At 42.5% G+C, this 14,495-nt stretch overlaps 1 protein-coding gene across 1 annotated transcript in view; it reads left to right on the plus strand.

The window, feature by feature from the left end:
* The window catches only part of PTPN5 (protein tyrosine phosphatase non-receptor type 5), a 355,312-nt gene that overhangs the window by 61,549 nt on the left and 279,268 nt on the right, over positions 1 to 14,495 (plus strand). Inside the window, 2 exon segments of the mRNA XM_030201109.1 lie at positions 3,542 to 3,578; positions 3,581 to 3,636. Of these exon segments, the coding sequence (XP_030056969.1) occupies positions 3,542 to 3,578; positions 3,581 to 3,636 (93 nt within the window).

The following is a 14,495-nucleotide window of genomic DNA, read 5'->3' on the forward strand; positions in this document are numbered from 1 at the left end:
TTTGGAAGAAACTTGTTCATTACATGGACAGCCTGGGGGTTGGGCCAGTTAGGTTATCACCTAGAGGATGGTTGTTAGACCAGTATGAGGATTTTGGGGGTAAATAATAAAAATTATAAACTGCTAATTCGGAGGGCAGCAATGCTGGGTAAGAGAGTGATATTGGGAGCATGGACCAGCGATCAGACACCCTCATATTGGCATTGGAGGAATAGACTGCATAGTCTAATGATGCTCGAGTTACAATATGCTCGAGTGACGTTTAAGCGGAAACAGCAGTTTTTGTCAGTTTGGAATAATTATATCCAATCCTTGTCTCACAGAGCCCGTAGTCTGGTACTGAACACGTTTTCATGAACATCATTCAGAGCATGTGGAATAGGGAACGGAGGGGGGTGGAGGATCCAGAGGAGATTGTAGATGATTGAGAAATACTCCCACTTGGAGAACACAGAGCCGAAGGGAAGAGAGGTGGGGGGATGGGGTGGGGTGGGATTTGGTACTAATAGGGGGACACCACAGTATTGGGATACATTAGGAAATCACACTATATTCAGAGTACTGTGATCCCCAAGGGAGGTTTTTTTTTTTTAAATACAGGGGGGGCTGGAAAGGATTAGAGAGGGTGTAAGAGAGGGGGTGGAAGGGTTGAAGAAGACTCCGCAATAAAAATGGACAGGGCTATGCTTGCAAAGAGATCCAATAGTTTTTTTTTTTTTTTTAAAGGCTTGGAATGTTCTTTTCCATCTACTTCTCACTTCTACCGTTAGAGACATACTATAGGACCCTACCCTACGGGGCCCTTGGGGCCATAAGAGCCCAGGCTCCAGGGGATACAGAGGAGGGGGGGATAGTTTTAGGTGAAGACGAGAGATGAACGGTAATGAAGGGTCAAGCATAATAGGAGAATGAGTGGGAGTAGGACAGAGGATAACGGGAGGGGGGGTACTAGGGAATTGGGGAGAAAATATTGGAAACAGAATATTGGATATTGAGCTCTGTATTATTTGGTGTACAATACGAGATGTTATGAATATTATGAATACCTTGTTGATGTAGCATTGTACAGTTGCACTTTCAATAAAAATATTTAAACATAAAAACAGCACTTTTTTGAAATTTCATATAGGCACAGTGTTATGAAATTACACCCTACCTATACAGGGCTGTGGGGTCGGAGTCAGAAGCAATTATGGGTGGAGTTGGAGTTAGTAAAACTGTACCGACTCCAACTTCAAAATGAAAACTTACAACATTATAATGTATGGCATGATATAGATAGATAGATGGATAGATAGATAGATACACATAGGCCCTGGAACAGGAAGAGCCACAGGTGCCTTGTCACCCCATTTTGCAATCCTTCCTTTCTATGTTCTGCCCCTGAAGTTAAACTAGTTTTATAGTATAGTTCTAAAATGTGTTTAATGCCTTTACTGTTATTCTCACTTCTAAGGATTTTCACTGCAGCAGTCACTGACTGCAAAGATACAAGAGCAATGCATTGTGTATATAGTCTCACGTGTACTGCACCCACCCCTATTTGTTTGTTTGAGTTTTTTACTAGTGGTCTATTCTCCTGCAAAGACCTCCTCCCTTTCTCAGCCAAGCTTGGTTCCTTTGTTTACCTACTGTCATTTCAAAATTATTCCTACTAGGGTATGACCTTTTTCTCCAGTCGAGGACTGCCCTCTATGACCACCTCTGCTACCTCAGGTTCTGTCCCTATTGGTCCCTTTACCTCCCCCTCCGTGGGATTTTGTGTGCCTTTTCTTGACCTCTCTGTCTCCACCAGGCAGACATTCTCCATCTGTCCTCGGACAGCACATGTCCTCTTGCTCCCCTGATGTGCACTCATCTCTTTAGCTCCACTCATTCAGCATCCCATCTCTGAACCACCTTCATTTACCTATCAGCTGTCCCACTCTGCCATAAAGCTTCCTTCTCTTCAAATTTCCATCTCCACCCTCTGTTACAGCTCTCAGAACTACGAAGTCTCATGCCTCGGGGCAGTAACTTCTAAGAATCTACTAGCTGTGAGTAAATTGGCTATATTTATTCAACAAAAGTAAATTCAGAAAAAGAAGGGAGACTTCTGGTGTTTGCTGCTGTGCCGAGGTTATACTATCTGATTATTTTAGCACATATCTGCTTTAAGAAAATATTATACTTTTAAGAGATCAGAAACACCCATGATACTTTTCTTCTCTTACCCTGCACCTGCACCTGCTTAAGGCTTGCCAGCTGCCTTCTGTCCCCTTTGAAACAGGAAGTACAGAAAGGGTGGGAGTTAGCAGGCCTTTAGCATCTGACATCTCTGCACCAGCCCATCCATGCAATATCGCCAACACAGCTTTTAGAGTTTGCCACCCCAGGGGAGCATGGTAAGAGAATAAATACCTCGTGGACATGGCAGGAAAGAAGAGAAATGCTGAAGACGGTGGGGAGGGGGAGGAGGTTTGAATGGTGGACACCACATGGGGGGGAGATAAGTAAAGGAGAGAGATGCTGAGAGGGAGGGAAGAAGATGACTGAAGAGAGGAAGGGAGAGGAAGGAAGAAATGCTGAAGATAAGAGTTTGAGAGGGAGGAAAGGAAAGAGATGCTGGAAAGCATGGAGGTGGAATACTATACACCAACAAGGTTGAATGATGGACACTATAGGTGAGGGAAGGGTACAAATGCTAGAGTGAGAAGGGGGAGGGCAGGGAAGGAGAGAGATACCATAGGAGGTGGAGAAGGAGGGAAGAAAAGAGTTTCTGCAGACCATGTAGTGAGTGGAATGGTGGACACTACAGGCAGGGGGCAGGAGAAGGGAAGGAGAGATGCTGAATGGGGAAGAGAAGGACCATGCTGGGGACCATGATGGAAGCAGAAAGATGATGTAGACCTTGAGGGGTTGAGAGGGAGAGAAAGATAGAGATGCTGGATAAGATGGGGGAAAGGGAGTAGGGAAGGAGAGAAATGATTGACACCATGAGGGGGAGTTTGAGAGGGAAAAGAGGGGAGAATAGATATGTCAGATGCCATAGGAGGGGAGTAGGATGGTATGGAAGGTTTGGGGGGCAGAGCTGGGGCACCCCCAATCAAAATCGTTCCACTGCCCATATATATAGATATAGATATATAGTCCTGAATCTAAAGTACTGGTAAATATGTTATATTTACTAGTACTTTAGATCCAGAACAAAAAAATTAAAGAGTAGGAATCAGAGATGAACCTGGAGTTAGACAGTAGAAAAATAGAGGAGTTGGAGTCAAAGGTTTGGTGTGTGGCCCTGCACCTCTGCATGCCATAGATCTGCATGCAGAGGAAGCAACAGATACAGATTTATCTCATGCATATTCAATGTGAAAACCAGACTGGCTGGGGGCTACTCCAGGACCTGCTTGAGAAATGCTACTCTACACTTCTATAAAGCATGATGTGCAACCCAAAATTTCTGTTTGTCTGTTGCATTGAAACCTACTGGAGTCACATTGTTCTGGCTTGAGCAGGAAAATCACAGTATGAAGAGTTGATTTTGAGTTCTGTTTCACAGGATCTAACAGCTTTACAGAAAGGATTTGGGAACATTGAATGGCCTGCTTCCTGCTGGTATTAGTTCTCGTAGGCATGATCCTTGCTGGCACCATGGTAAGTTGCTGTGTGACTCAGATGAAGCTATTTATTGCATACTTCTTCCAGTGAGTCTTTGCAGGCAGTTAGTCACTTACAGTAGTTGTACAAAGGGATCCACAAATGATCAGGATTCATGGACCATCAACTGGAAACGATCTGTTTATTGAAATGCTAAAATTGTATCTCCCAGTGTATTATAAATTACAAAAAGAGGTACAAAGAATGATGCACATTTTGAAGTAATTCAAAAAGCAAAAATTTATTTATTTAGATTTGCTCACACCTTTTTCATTAGTAGCTCAAGGTGAGGGATATTTCTCTGTCCAGGAGGGCTCACAATCTAAGTTTGTACCTGAGGCAATGGAGGGTTAAATGACTTGCCCAAGATCACAAGAAGCAGCAGTGGGATTTGAATTGGCCACCTCTGGATTGCAAGACCAGTGCTCTAACCACTAGGCCACTCCTCCACTCACACACACTGAAAAAAAACCAGGTTGATTTCACCGAAGTAAATTTTCCTCGATGCAGAATATTAACAAATCCTATATGTGTATTTCTAAGCAATAAAATTATATTGTTACCAAGTCTTGATCTTTCTATGGTGTAACTTTTGATTAAGGGAGCGTAATTGGATGCATCAGTTTTGAGTAACTATAGGCCTATCTCTGTTGTACCTATTATCATGAAAGTGGTTGAAAAATTAGTTCTCAATTGGTGGAATTTGTAGACAGTGTGGAGTGTTTGGATAAACATAAGTATGGTTTCAAATGGGCCATATTATAGAGATTCTACTCTTGTCTCTTGTCAGCTTTGGGTGTGATTAGAAGAGGAAATGATAAAGGGCTGACATATTGTTTTGTATCCCTAGATGTGTCATTGGCTTTTGACACACTAGATGTTGACCTACTGTTGCTACAATTGAAAATGATTGGTATAGGGGTATTGTGTTAAATTGGTTTACCTCCTATTTGAGGGAAGGTCTTTTTAGGTGTTTAGTAAAGGACAAACATCACAAGTTGTGACTTTATCTAAAGGAGTCCCACAGGGTTCAGCTCGTTCTGCTTTACTATTTAACATTATATGTCATCATTAGGTAAAGTTTTTTCAAGGTTACAGGTAGAATATAGGATATATGCTTACGATATTCATCTTTTCTTCTTAGTACAAGGAGGTTTGTCTGGGTTGAACAGATGTATGAATGAAGTTCATCAATGGATGACTTCTCACTGACTTGTGTTTTAAATTTGGAAAAAAATGAATTGATATTTTTTGGAGGTGATGAATCTTTGAAGCAATATAAATCAGTATGTGTAGGAGATTCGGTATTGGAAGTAAGAACCACATGAGGATACTTGGTGTGATATTAAACACACATCTATCTATGAAAAATCAAGTGTTGTCAGTTGTTAAAACTGCTGTTTTTCAGCTTCATCTTCTTAATAGGTTGAAACCAGCACCCTGACATAATAGCCTAGACAAAATAGCCTTGTAACAAAAATAGCCCTTGACAAATCAGCCCCTAGCATAGCCTTAGACAAAATGGCCCCTCACCTAAAATAACACTTGACAAAATAGACCCTAGACAAAATGCCCCTAGAAAAAACGGTACTATGTAAGCCACATTGAGCCTACAAATAGGTGGGAAAATGTGGGATACAAGTGTAATAAATAAATAAATAACACATCACAAAAAAGATAATAAACTACATTCTATATTGAAACATGTAAAAAAAATAGCATTTCAAAAACTCAATAAGTATTTGAAATATACATGACATGACATTTCATATAGTACATACCAGTTACTTTGTGCAAAACTATAACATTCTAGTGCTCCACCTGCTGCACCAGTCTAAGGAAAAGACAACTGATATATTTTTTTTAATCCTTTATCCTCCACCTTTTAAGACACTGCCTATCCAGCAGGATGGTGATGACACAAGGAAAGCAAGTTTAGTCCAGTGAAGACTAACTCAAAATAACCTGTTCCTTAGCTGGGCTCTAGTATATTGAAAATGCAACCATACCATGCCCCTATGGTTATATTCCACTAATAAGTTAAATGATTAACTGACTTTCTTGAAATAATTATATAACCTTTGGATGCATGATTAGGAACAAAAATATAAAAACATTTATTCAATATCACAATTCCTCATATACAGCCATAAAACAACCTTTTACGGTGGATAGTGTTCACAAGGAGCTCCTTTTATTATCGACCTGATAGAAGAGATAAAGAATTTTCAGTTTTGGCACCGTATAAGTCACCACAAGAACAAAATATAAGAAAACCAATGGACTGTATTACGGGCTTATAGCCCATTTAGTTAGTTTAAACAAAATAAATCTGCATTAAACAAATATTTATTTTTATTTTGACTGTAAAACCACTTGTATGCGAAACTTGCTCAAAAACAGAATAATCCATATCTAGAATGTAACCTCCTACAAAACAGATGAAGTAAAGATGTGATTCCATGAGCCCCAATGAAAGGAGAGTTTAATTTTACTTTCATTTAATTTCAATATATTCAATGTATTCCATCATCTTTATAACACCAGGCTTCCCAAGGCAGATTACAACAACAATTAAGATGAACCCTCAGGAAATAGGATATCCTCACTGAAATTGGACCAGAAAGCAAGGCAATGCAATCAAACTTGAGACTGAGCTAGGCAGGCTCAAGGGACCTGTTGCGAAGGCAACGAAAGGGAAGGCCCAATCACCTTATATGGCCCCGGAGTGCTGATGTTACCCAGGTGCGCCCTGTCTATTCTCCCATCACAGCCCATCCAAAATACATGCTGGTGCACGTGCATGCCCCCAGGAACACCACCGGGCAATGGCACAGGTTGCCGGAGAGGAGCGGCATCTTGGAGCAGCAGGCCCCCCAGGTGAGTCACGGTACAGGGCTCGGTCTGGGGTCATGATAAGCTTTGCCTTTGTTGGGCAGACTGTTCCCTTCACAGCATTGGGGCACTTAACAGGGGGTGTCCAGTAATGGAATTCCCTCCTAAGGGGGTAATTCTGTAAAGAGCCACCTAGATTTAGGCCTCGAGTACATACGCAAATGCCAGTATGCTAGTCATTTATGGAAACACATACAATAACCAGCTTGTGTTTTTATTCAGTGTTTGCTTAACTTCGACGCTGCATACTTTGCAGGTAGGTATTCACACTGATGGACTCTGGTGGTGTGTTTGGGGCACATAGTTAAAGGGTATCTCCCCAGTCTAGGTGCAATCATTACATTACATTAAAACACATATCCAAAACTAGCCTCAGGAGTCAGTGTGGCTAACAATTCACCAAGGGCAAACCAAAGAATAACTGAACAGACTTGGCGAATTACAAAGTTCCTCACTAATTATCAAGCTAATACATATTTCTGAAATAAAAAAGTTTTCAATGATTTTTTTAAATTTTGTATAATTAGTTTGAAATCTAATGTCAGCTGGTAACTTATTCCACCATTTTATTTATTTATTTATCACATTTCTACCCCACATTTTCCCACCTATTTGCAGCTCAGTGGCTTACCTCAAACCATAGAGGCAATCACCAATCCGGTAAATATACAAAATACAATATAGTGTAGTGATCAGGGAGCATCAAAAGAACAGGGTATACAGGGAAAAAGGAGGGAAGGTTAAGAATGTCCAAAATGGTCCATTAATTTGCAGTATTACAGGATGTAGGGACGTATGTTGAATCCTTGGGATAGGTCTTTCGAATAAGCTAAACTTGAGTGATTTCCTGAATTAAGATAATTGTGAATAGTTTTTTACAGCTTTTGGCAGTGCATTCCATAGTTGAGTACTAATAAAGGAGAAGGTGGAAGCATAAGTGGATTTATATTTGAGGCTGTTGCAGCTAGGTAATGAAGGTTTAAGTATGACGGGATGATCTGGATTATTCCTGGAAGGTAGGTTAATTAAGTTGGTTATGTATCCTGGGGCTTCTCCGTAAAGCATTTTGTGGACTAGGTTACAGATTTTGAAGGTGATTCGCTCCTTAATTGGAAGCCAATGCAGTTTCTCTCAAAGAGGTTTAGCACTATCGAATTTTGGATTTACCATAATTAATCTGGCTGCAGTGTTTTGGGTGGTCTGAAGTTTCTTTGTTGTAAACAATCTTCTTACACATCGGATAATGTAAATTGAATTCTGTCTCAAGTTAGAAGCTGAATTACGTTCAGGTAATCAATCAAATCAAGCATATATTCTAGGGTCTCACCATACAAAATCTGATGTCTCAAAGAACAAGTTTAAATATAGATCGTGCCTCCACGGGAAGCCAATGCAGTGCTACCAGCAAAGGAGTAACTTTCTCAAATTTAGCCACTCCACAAATCATTCGAGTCACTGTATTTTGCAATGTCTGAAGCTTTTTAAGTATCACCTCCTTGTATACCGCATAAATGGCATTGCAGTGATCTATATAGCAAGACTATTGTTTGAACAATAAGTCGAAAAACTTCATATGTAAAATATACTGTAGCTTGTCTAAGCCTCCATAAAGATCTAAAAATTTAGTAGCAATACCTGTGCGCTTGGGGATTTAATGTAAGGTACTATTCCATAATAATTCCTAAAATATTAAGATGTAATTCCACTGTGTACTAAATTTAGTTTTCTCTTTATTGAGTTTAAATCTAAAAATATTAGCCCACCTCTGTAATGTATCCAGTCCCTTTTGTATAATCCAATATTACATCCTACACATCACCAGTAAATTAGATTGTACATCAAAATATTGTCAGCTGTACAGTTGGTGTAGGTAAGCACCTACTTTCCAAAGAATAGGCTTCAAATAGACACTTTCTTGGCACCTAAATACAGGCGCCCTTTCTAAATTTTCCCTCCACAAGGGTTATTTTAGGGTGCTTGGTTTAAGACAGCAAGTAGGCAGTGGTAGAAATTGGTGTTACATTATACCTAAGTTATTTAAATGCACAAGTAAATCATAATTCTTGCTCACCCAAATTCTTTTCCCCAGTCACGTCTATTCTACAAATAATGTTACTTGCATCATAACAATTTTAGATATTATTTACATTCAAAAGTGCTAAGTACATAAGTAATGCCACACTAGGAAAAGACCAAGGGACCATCGAGCCCAGCATCCTATCCACGACAGCGGCCAATCCAGGCCAAGGGCACCTGGCAAGCTTACCAAACGTACAAACATTCTATACATGTTATTCCTGGAATTGTGGATTTTTCCCAAGTCCATTCGTAGCGGTTTATGGACTTGTCCTTTAGGAAACCATCTAACCCCTTTTTAAACTCTGCCAAGCTAATCGTCCTTCACACCGTTCCCGGCAACGAATTCCAGAGTTTAATTACACGTTGGGTGAAGAAATATTTTCTCCGATTTGTTTTAAATTTACTACACTGTAGTTAATCGCATGCCCCCTAGTCCTAGTATTTTGGAAAGCGTGAACAGACGCTTCACATCCACCTGTTCCACTCCACTCATTATTTTATATACCTCTATCAGTCTCCCCTCAGCCGTCTCGCCAAGCTGAAAAGCCCTAGCCTCCTTAGTCTTTCTTCATAGGGAAGGTCGTCCCATCCTCGCTATCATTTTAGTCGCCCTTCGCTGCACCTTTTCCAGTTCCACTATATCTTTCTTGAGATGCGGTGACCAGAATTGAACACAATACTCAAGGTGCGGTCGCACCATGGAGCGATATAACGGCATTATAACATCCTCACACCTGTTTTTCCATACCTTTCCTAATAATACCCAACATTCTATTCGCTTTCCGAGCCACCGCAGCACACTGAGCAGAAGGTTTCAGTGTATTATCGACGACGACACCCAGATCCCTTTCTTGGTCCGTAACTCCTAACGTGGAACCTTGCATGACGTAGCTATAATTCGGGTTCTTTTTTCCCACATGCATCAACTTGCACTTGCTCACATTAAACACCATCTGCCATCTAGCCACCCCAGTCTCCCAGTCTCGTAAGGTCCTTCTGTAATTTTCACAATCCTGTCGCGAGTTAACGACTTTGAATAACTTGTGTCATCAGCAAATTAATTATCTCGCTAGTTACTCCCATCTCTAAATAATTTATAAATATATTAAAAAGCAGCGGTCCTAGCACAGAGCCCTGAGGAACCCCACTAACTACCCTTCTCCATTGTGAATACTGCCCATTTAACCCCACTCTGTTTCCTATTCTTCAACCAGTTTTTAATCCACAGTAGGACTTTTCCTCCTATCCCATGACCCTCCAATTTCCTCTGTAGCCTTTCATGAGGTACCTTGTTCAAACACCTTTGGAAAATCCAGATACACATATCAACCGGCTCCCCTTTGTCCACATGTTGTTTACTCCTTCAAAGAACTGAAGTAAATTGGTCAGGCAAGATTTCCCCACACAAAAGCCGTGCTGACTCGGTCTCAGTAATCCATGTCCTTGGATGTGCTCTGTAATTTTGTTTTAAATAATAGCCTCTACCATTTTCCCCGGCACCGACGTCAGACTCATCAGTCTATAATTTCCCAGATCTCCCCTGGAACCTTTTTTAAAAATGGGTGTTACATTGGCCACCCTCCAATCTTCCGGTAACACGCTCGATAAGGATAAATTGCATCCACTAGCGTAGCTCCGCAAGCTCATTTTTCAGTTCTGGTCAGTACTCTAGGATGAATACCATCTGGTCCAGGAGATTTGCTACTCTTCAGTTTGCTGAACTGCCTCATTACTGTCCTCCAGGGTTTACCGATGAAGTCAGTAAGTTTCTCCGACTCGTCTGCTTGAAATATCATTTCTGACACCGGTATCCCACCCAAATCTTCCTCGGTGAAGACCGAAGCAAAGAATTCATTCAATCTCTCCGCTACGTCTTTTGTCTTCCTTGATCGCCCCTTTTACCCCTCGGTCATCCAGCGGCCCAACCGATTCTTTTGCCGGCTTCCTGCTTTTAATATACCGAAAACATTTTTTACTATGTTTTTTGCCTCTAATGCTATCTTTTTTTTCGTAATCCCTCTTGGCCTTCTTTATCTGCGCTTTGCATTTGCTTTGACACTCCTTATGCTGCTTCTTGTTATTTTCAGACGGTTCTTCTTCCATTTTCTGAAGGCATTTCTTTTAGACCTAATAGCTTCCTTCACCTCACTTTTCAACCATGCCGGCTGTCTTTTGGAGTTCCGTCTTAATTAGTGGAATATGTTGCCTGGGCCTCCAGGATGGTATTTTTGAACAGCGTCCATGCCTGTTGTACAGTTTTTACCCTCTCAGTTGTCCCCCTCGTGGTAATAGGAAGTTGCCTCAGAGGGGGGGCGGGGACTCAGTGTGGGAAGGGCGACGACGTCAGCGTCCGAGATCTTCTTTACTAGCAGGGCAGACGCGAGGCGCGCTGCCTGCCACTTTCCGGCGCTTCGAAAAAAAAAAAAATTAAAGCAGGACAGGGTAGGAGAACGGATCTCAGGTCGGGTCGGGGGGGGGGATTCAGAGGGGAAAAGGGGATTGGGGAGGGGTGGGGGCACTCAGAGGGGTGCTTAAAGGGGATTAGGGAAGGTGGGAGAGCATCAAGGAGGGGAGGGGTAGGGGCGCTCAGAGGGGTGCTTAAAGGGGATTAGGGAGGGTGGGGGAGCTCAGAGAGGGGAGAAGGGGATTGGGGAAGAGGGTGGGGGAGCTCAGAGGGGTGCTTAAAGGGGGTTAGGGAGGGTGGGAGAGCTCAGAGAGGGGAGAAAGGGATTGGGAAGGGTGGGGGAGCTCAGAGGGGTGCTTAAAGGGGATTAGGGAGGGTGAGGAGCTCAGAGAGGGGAGAAGGGGATTGGGGAGGGGTGGGGGAGCTCAGAGGGGTGCTTAAAGGGGATTAGGAGGGTGGGGAGCTCAGATGGGTGCTCAGAGAGGGGAGAAGGAGATTGAGGGGGAGGGGAGTGCTCAGATGGGAGAAGGGGTCTGAAGCTGGAACTTGGGTCTGACAAGGGGGGCAGGAGGGAAAATGGGTCCATGCCTGGGGCAGGTGGGGAGAATGGGTCTGGGGGCTGAAAGGGGGGGGATGCAAGGCATGTGGTGGATGAAGGGGACTGGAAACTTGGGGCAGAGAGAGAGGGGACAGATCCTGGATGCAAGGGGGGCACGTGAGGGAGGGCAGACCCTGGACGGATGGGAGAGAGATGGCAGCCTGGGGCAGATGGTGCATGGAAGGGGCAGAAGTGGATGGAAGGGAGAGAGGGCAGACAGTGGATGGAAGGGGCAGAGAGAGAGGGCAGACACTGATGGCAGAGAGAGAGAGAGAGCGAAGACAGATACTGGATAGAAGGAAGACAGTGAAAAGATGAGGAAAGCAGAAACCAGAGACAACGAACTGTAAATATATATTTTATTTTTTTGCTTTAGGATAAAGTAGTATTGTAGCTGTGTTAATAAATGTTTATAATATAACATGTAAATAAGGTAATCTTTTTATTGGACTAATTTAATACATTTTCCTTTCGGAGAACAAAACCCCTTCCTTAGGTCAGGATAGGACACTAACAGTACTATACTGAATTGACATGAGGAAGGAGGTTTTGGCCTCTGAAAGCTAAATGTATTAGTCCAATAAAATGATATTATTTGTTTTATTTCTATTTGTTAATTTGTAAAATGGTGATTGGTATTTGTTAGTTTTTTTCAAATTTACATCTGCTGTCTTTATATTTTGCACAGTACTAGAGGACATTTCTGTTTCTGTGGTGTTGCATTGTATGCAGAGTTTGGCATCGGGGGTTCAGTTTAATTTTTGTCTAATAGAAAGTTTATGATTACTTATTCTATAGTGGATTAAGGTGTATCTATTTGTGAAAAAGACATGGCTTTCGGTTGGCATTGACTGTGCAGGATCGACGATCTGTACTAATCTGTCTGTTTCGTTTTACAATAGGTGAATTGATGTTCTAGTGCTCACTGTAGTGTTTAGATGCATTCCTTTTCCTTGTGTGACTCGTACAAATTACTGCTTATGGTATGGTAGAATTGCTCTATAGGTCCTGAGTGTTTGTATTCTCGGTATGCCTAGTACTGGATTTCCGGGGGGGGGGGAGGGGTGTTAAAAAATGACCGGCCCCGGGTGTCAACTACCCTAGCTACGCCACTGCTCCTATCACCGTCCTTTCCCTTTTCTACATGGAATTTCAAACCCACAATGATTGAAAGGTATGATTTGTGTCCTGCTGAATTTGTAATCTATCTGAGTCAAGGCTCTCGTTAATATACAATGCTACCCCTCCACCCTATCACGTACGATATACTTTGGTACCCCCGGTATGACATATCCACTGGTTATCCTCCTTCCACCAGGTCTCATTAATGCCTATTATATCCAATTTTTCATTTAGTGCAATATATTCCAACTCTCCCATCTTATTTCTTAAACTCCTAGCATTTACATATAGACATTCAGAGTACTGGACACTACTGGATTTGCCATCTTTTGTCTGATCTTTAGTTGTATTTAAGGGCAGCTGGCCTACCATGGTCTGTGTGCAACCTCACTATCCAGAAACCCTATCTTCCCTGTTTGTGAGGTATCTTTACAATATACCTTATCCCGAACCATGCGCTTTTGAGCGATTGTTGGCCTTCCCCCCATTTCTAGTTTAAAAACTGCTCTATCTCCTTTTAAGTACATAAGTACTTATGTACTTATGTACTTATGTTTTAAATCCGACGCCAGCAGCCTGGTCCCACCCTGGTTAGGTGGAGCCCATCCTTTCGGAATAGGCTCCCGCTTCCCAGAATGTTGCCCAGTTCCTAACAAATCTAAAACCCTCCTCCCTGCACCATTGTCTCATCCACGCATTGAGACTCCGGAGCTCTGCCTGTCTCTTGGGCCCTGCGCATGGAACAGGTAGCATTTCAGAAAATGCTACCCTAGAGGATCTGGATTTGAGCTTTCTACCTAAGAGCCTAAATTTGGCTTCCAGAACCTCTCTCCCACATTTTCCTATGTCATTGGTACCCACATGTACCAAGACAGCGGACTCCTCCCCAGCACTATCTAGAATCCTATCTAGGTGACGCGTGAGGTCTGCCACCTTCGGCACCAGGCAGCCAAGTCACCAGGCGATCCTCATGTCCACCAGCCACCCAGCTATCTATAGGCCTAATGATCGAATCACCAACTACAACAGCTGTCCTAGCCTTTCCCTCCCGGGCAGCACTTGGAGACATATCCTCGGTGCGAGAGGATAGTACATCCCCTGGTGGGCAGGTCTTGGCTACAGGAGTACTTCCTACTTCACCAGGGTGATGCTCTCCTCTAGGAGACCTCCCTCCTCCAAGGTAGCACAGGGGCTACCAGACTGGAGGTGGGACTTCTCTACAACATCCCTGTAGGTCTCCTCTATGTACCTCTCTGTCTCCCTCAGCTCCACCAAGTCTGCTACTCTAGCCTCAAGAAAACGGACACGTTCTCTAAGAGCTAGGAGCTCTTTGCATCGGGCATACACATATTCTATTCTATACATATTCTAGTATTCTATACATGTATCTGTACAAAGGGCACATAAATATGAGTACCTAGATTATAGAATTACCCTTCACAATTCCCTACATGACAGACCAAAGGTCCATCAAGCCCAGCATCCTGTTTCCAACAGGGGCCTATCCAGGTCACAAGTACCTGGCAAGATACCAAAAAAAGTACAATACATTTTATGCTGCTTATCCTAGAAATAAGCAGTAGATTTTCCCCAAGTCCATTTTAATAATGGTCTATGGACTTTTCCTTTTAGGAAGCTATCTAAACCTTTTTAAACCCCGCTAGGCTAACTGCTTTTACTACATTCTGTTGGCAACGAATTCCAGAGTTTAATTACACATTGAATGAAGAAAATTTTTCTCTGATTCGTTTAAATTTA

This window comes from Microcaecilia unicolor, chromosome 4 (genome assembly GCF_901765095.1).
Source record: "Microcaecilia unicolor chromosome 4, aMicUni1.1, whole genome shotgun sequence".
Lineage (NCBI taxonomy): Eukaryota > Metazoa > Chordata > Amphibia > Gymnophiona > Siphonopidae > Microcaecilia > Microcaecilia unicolor.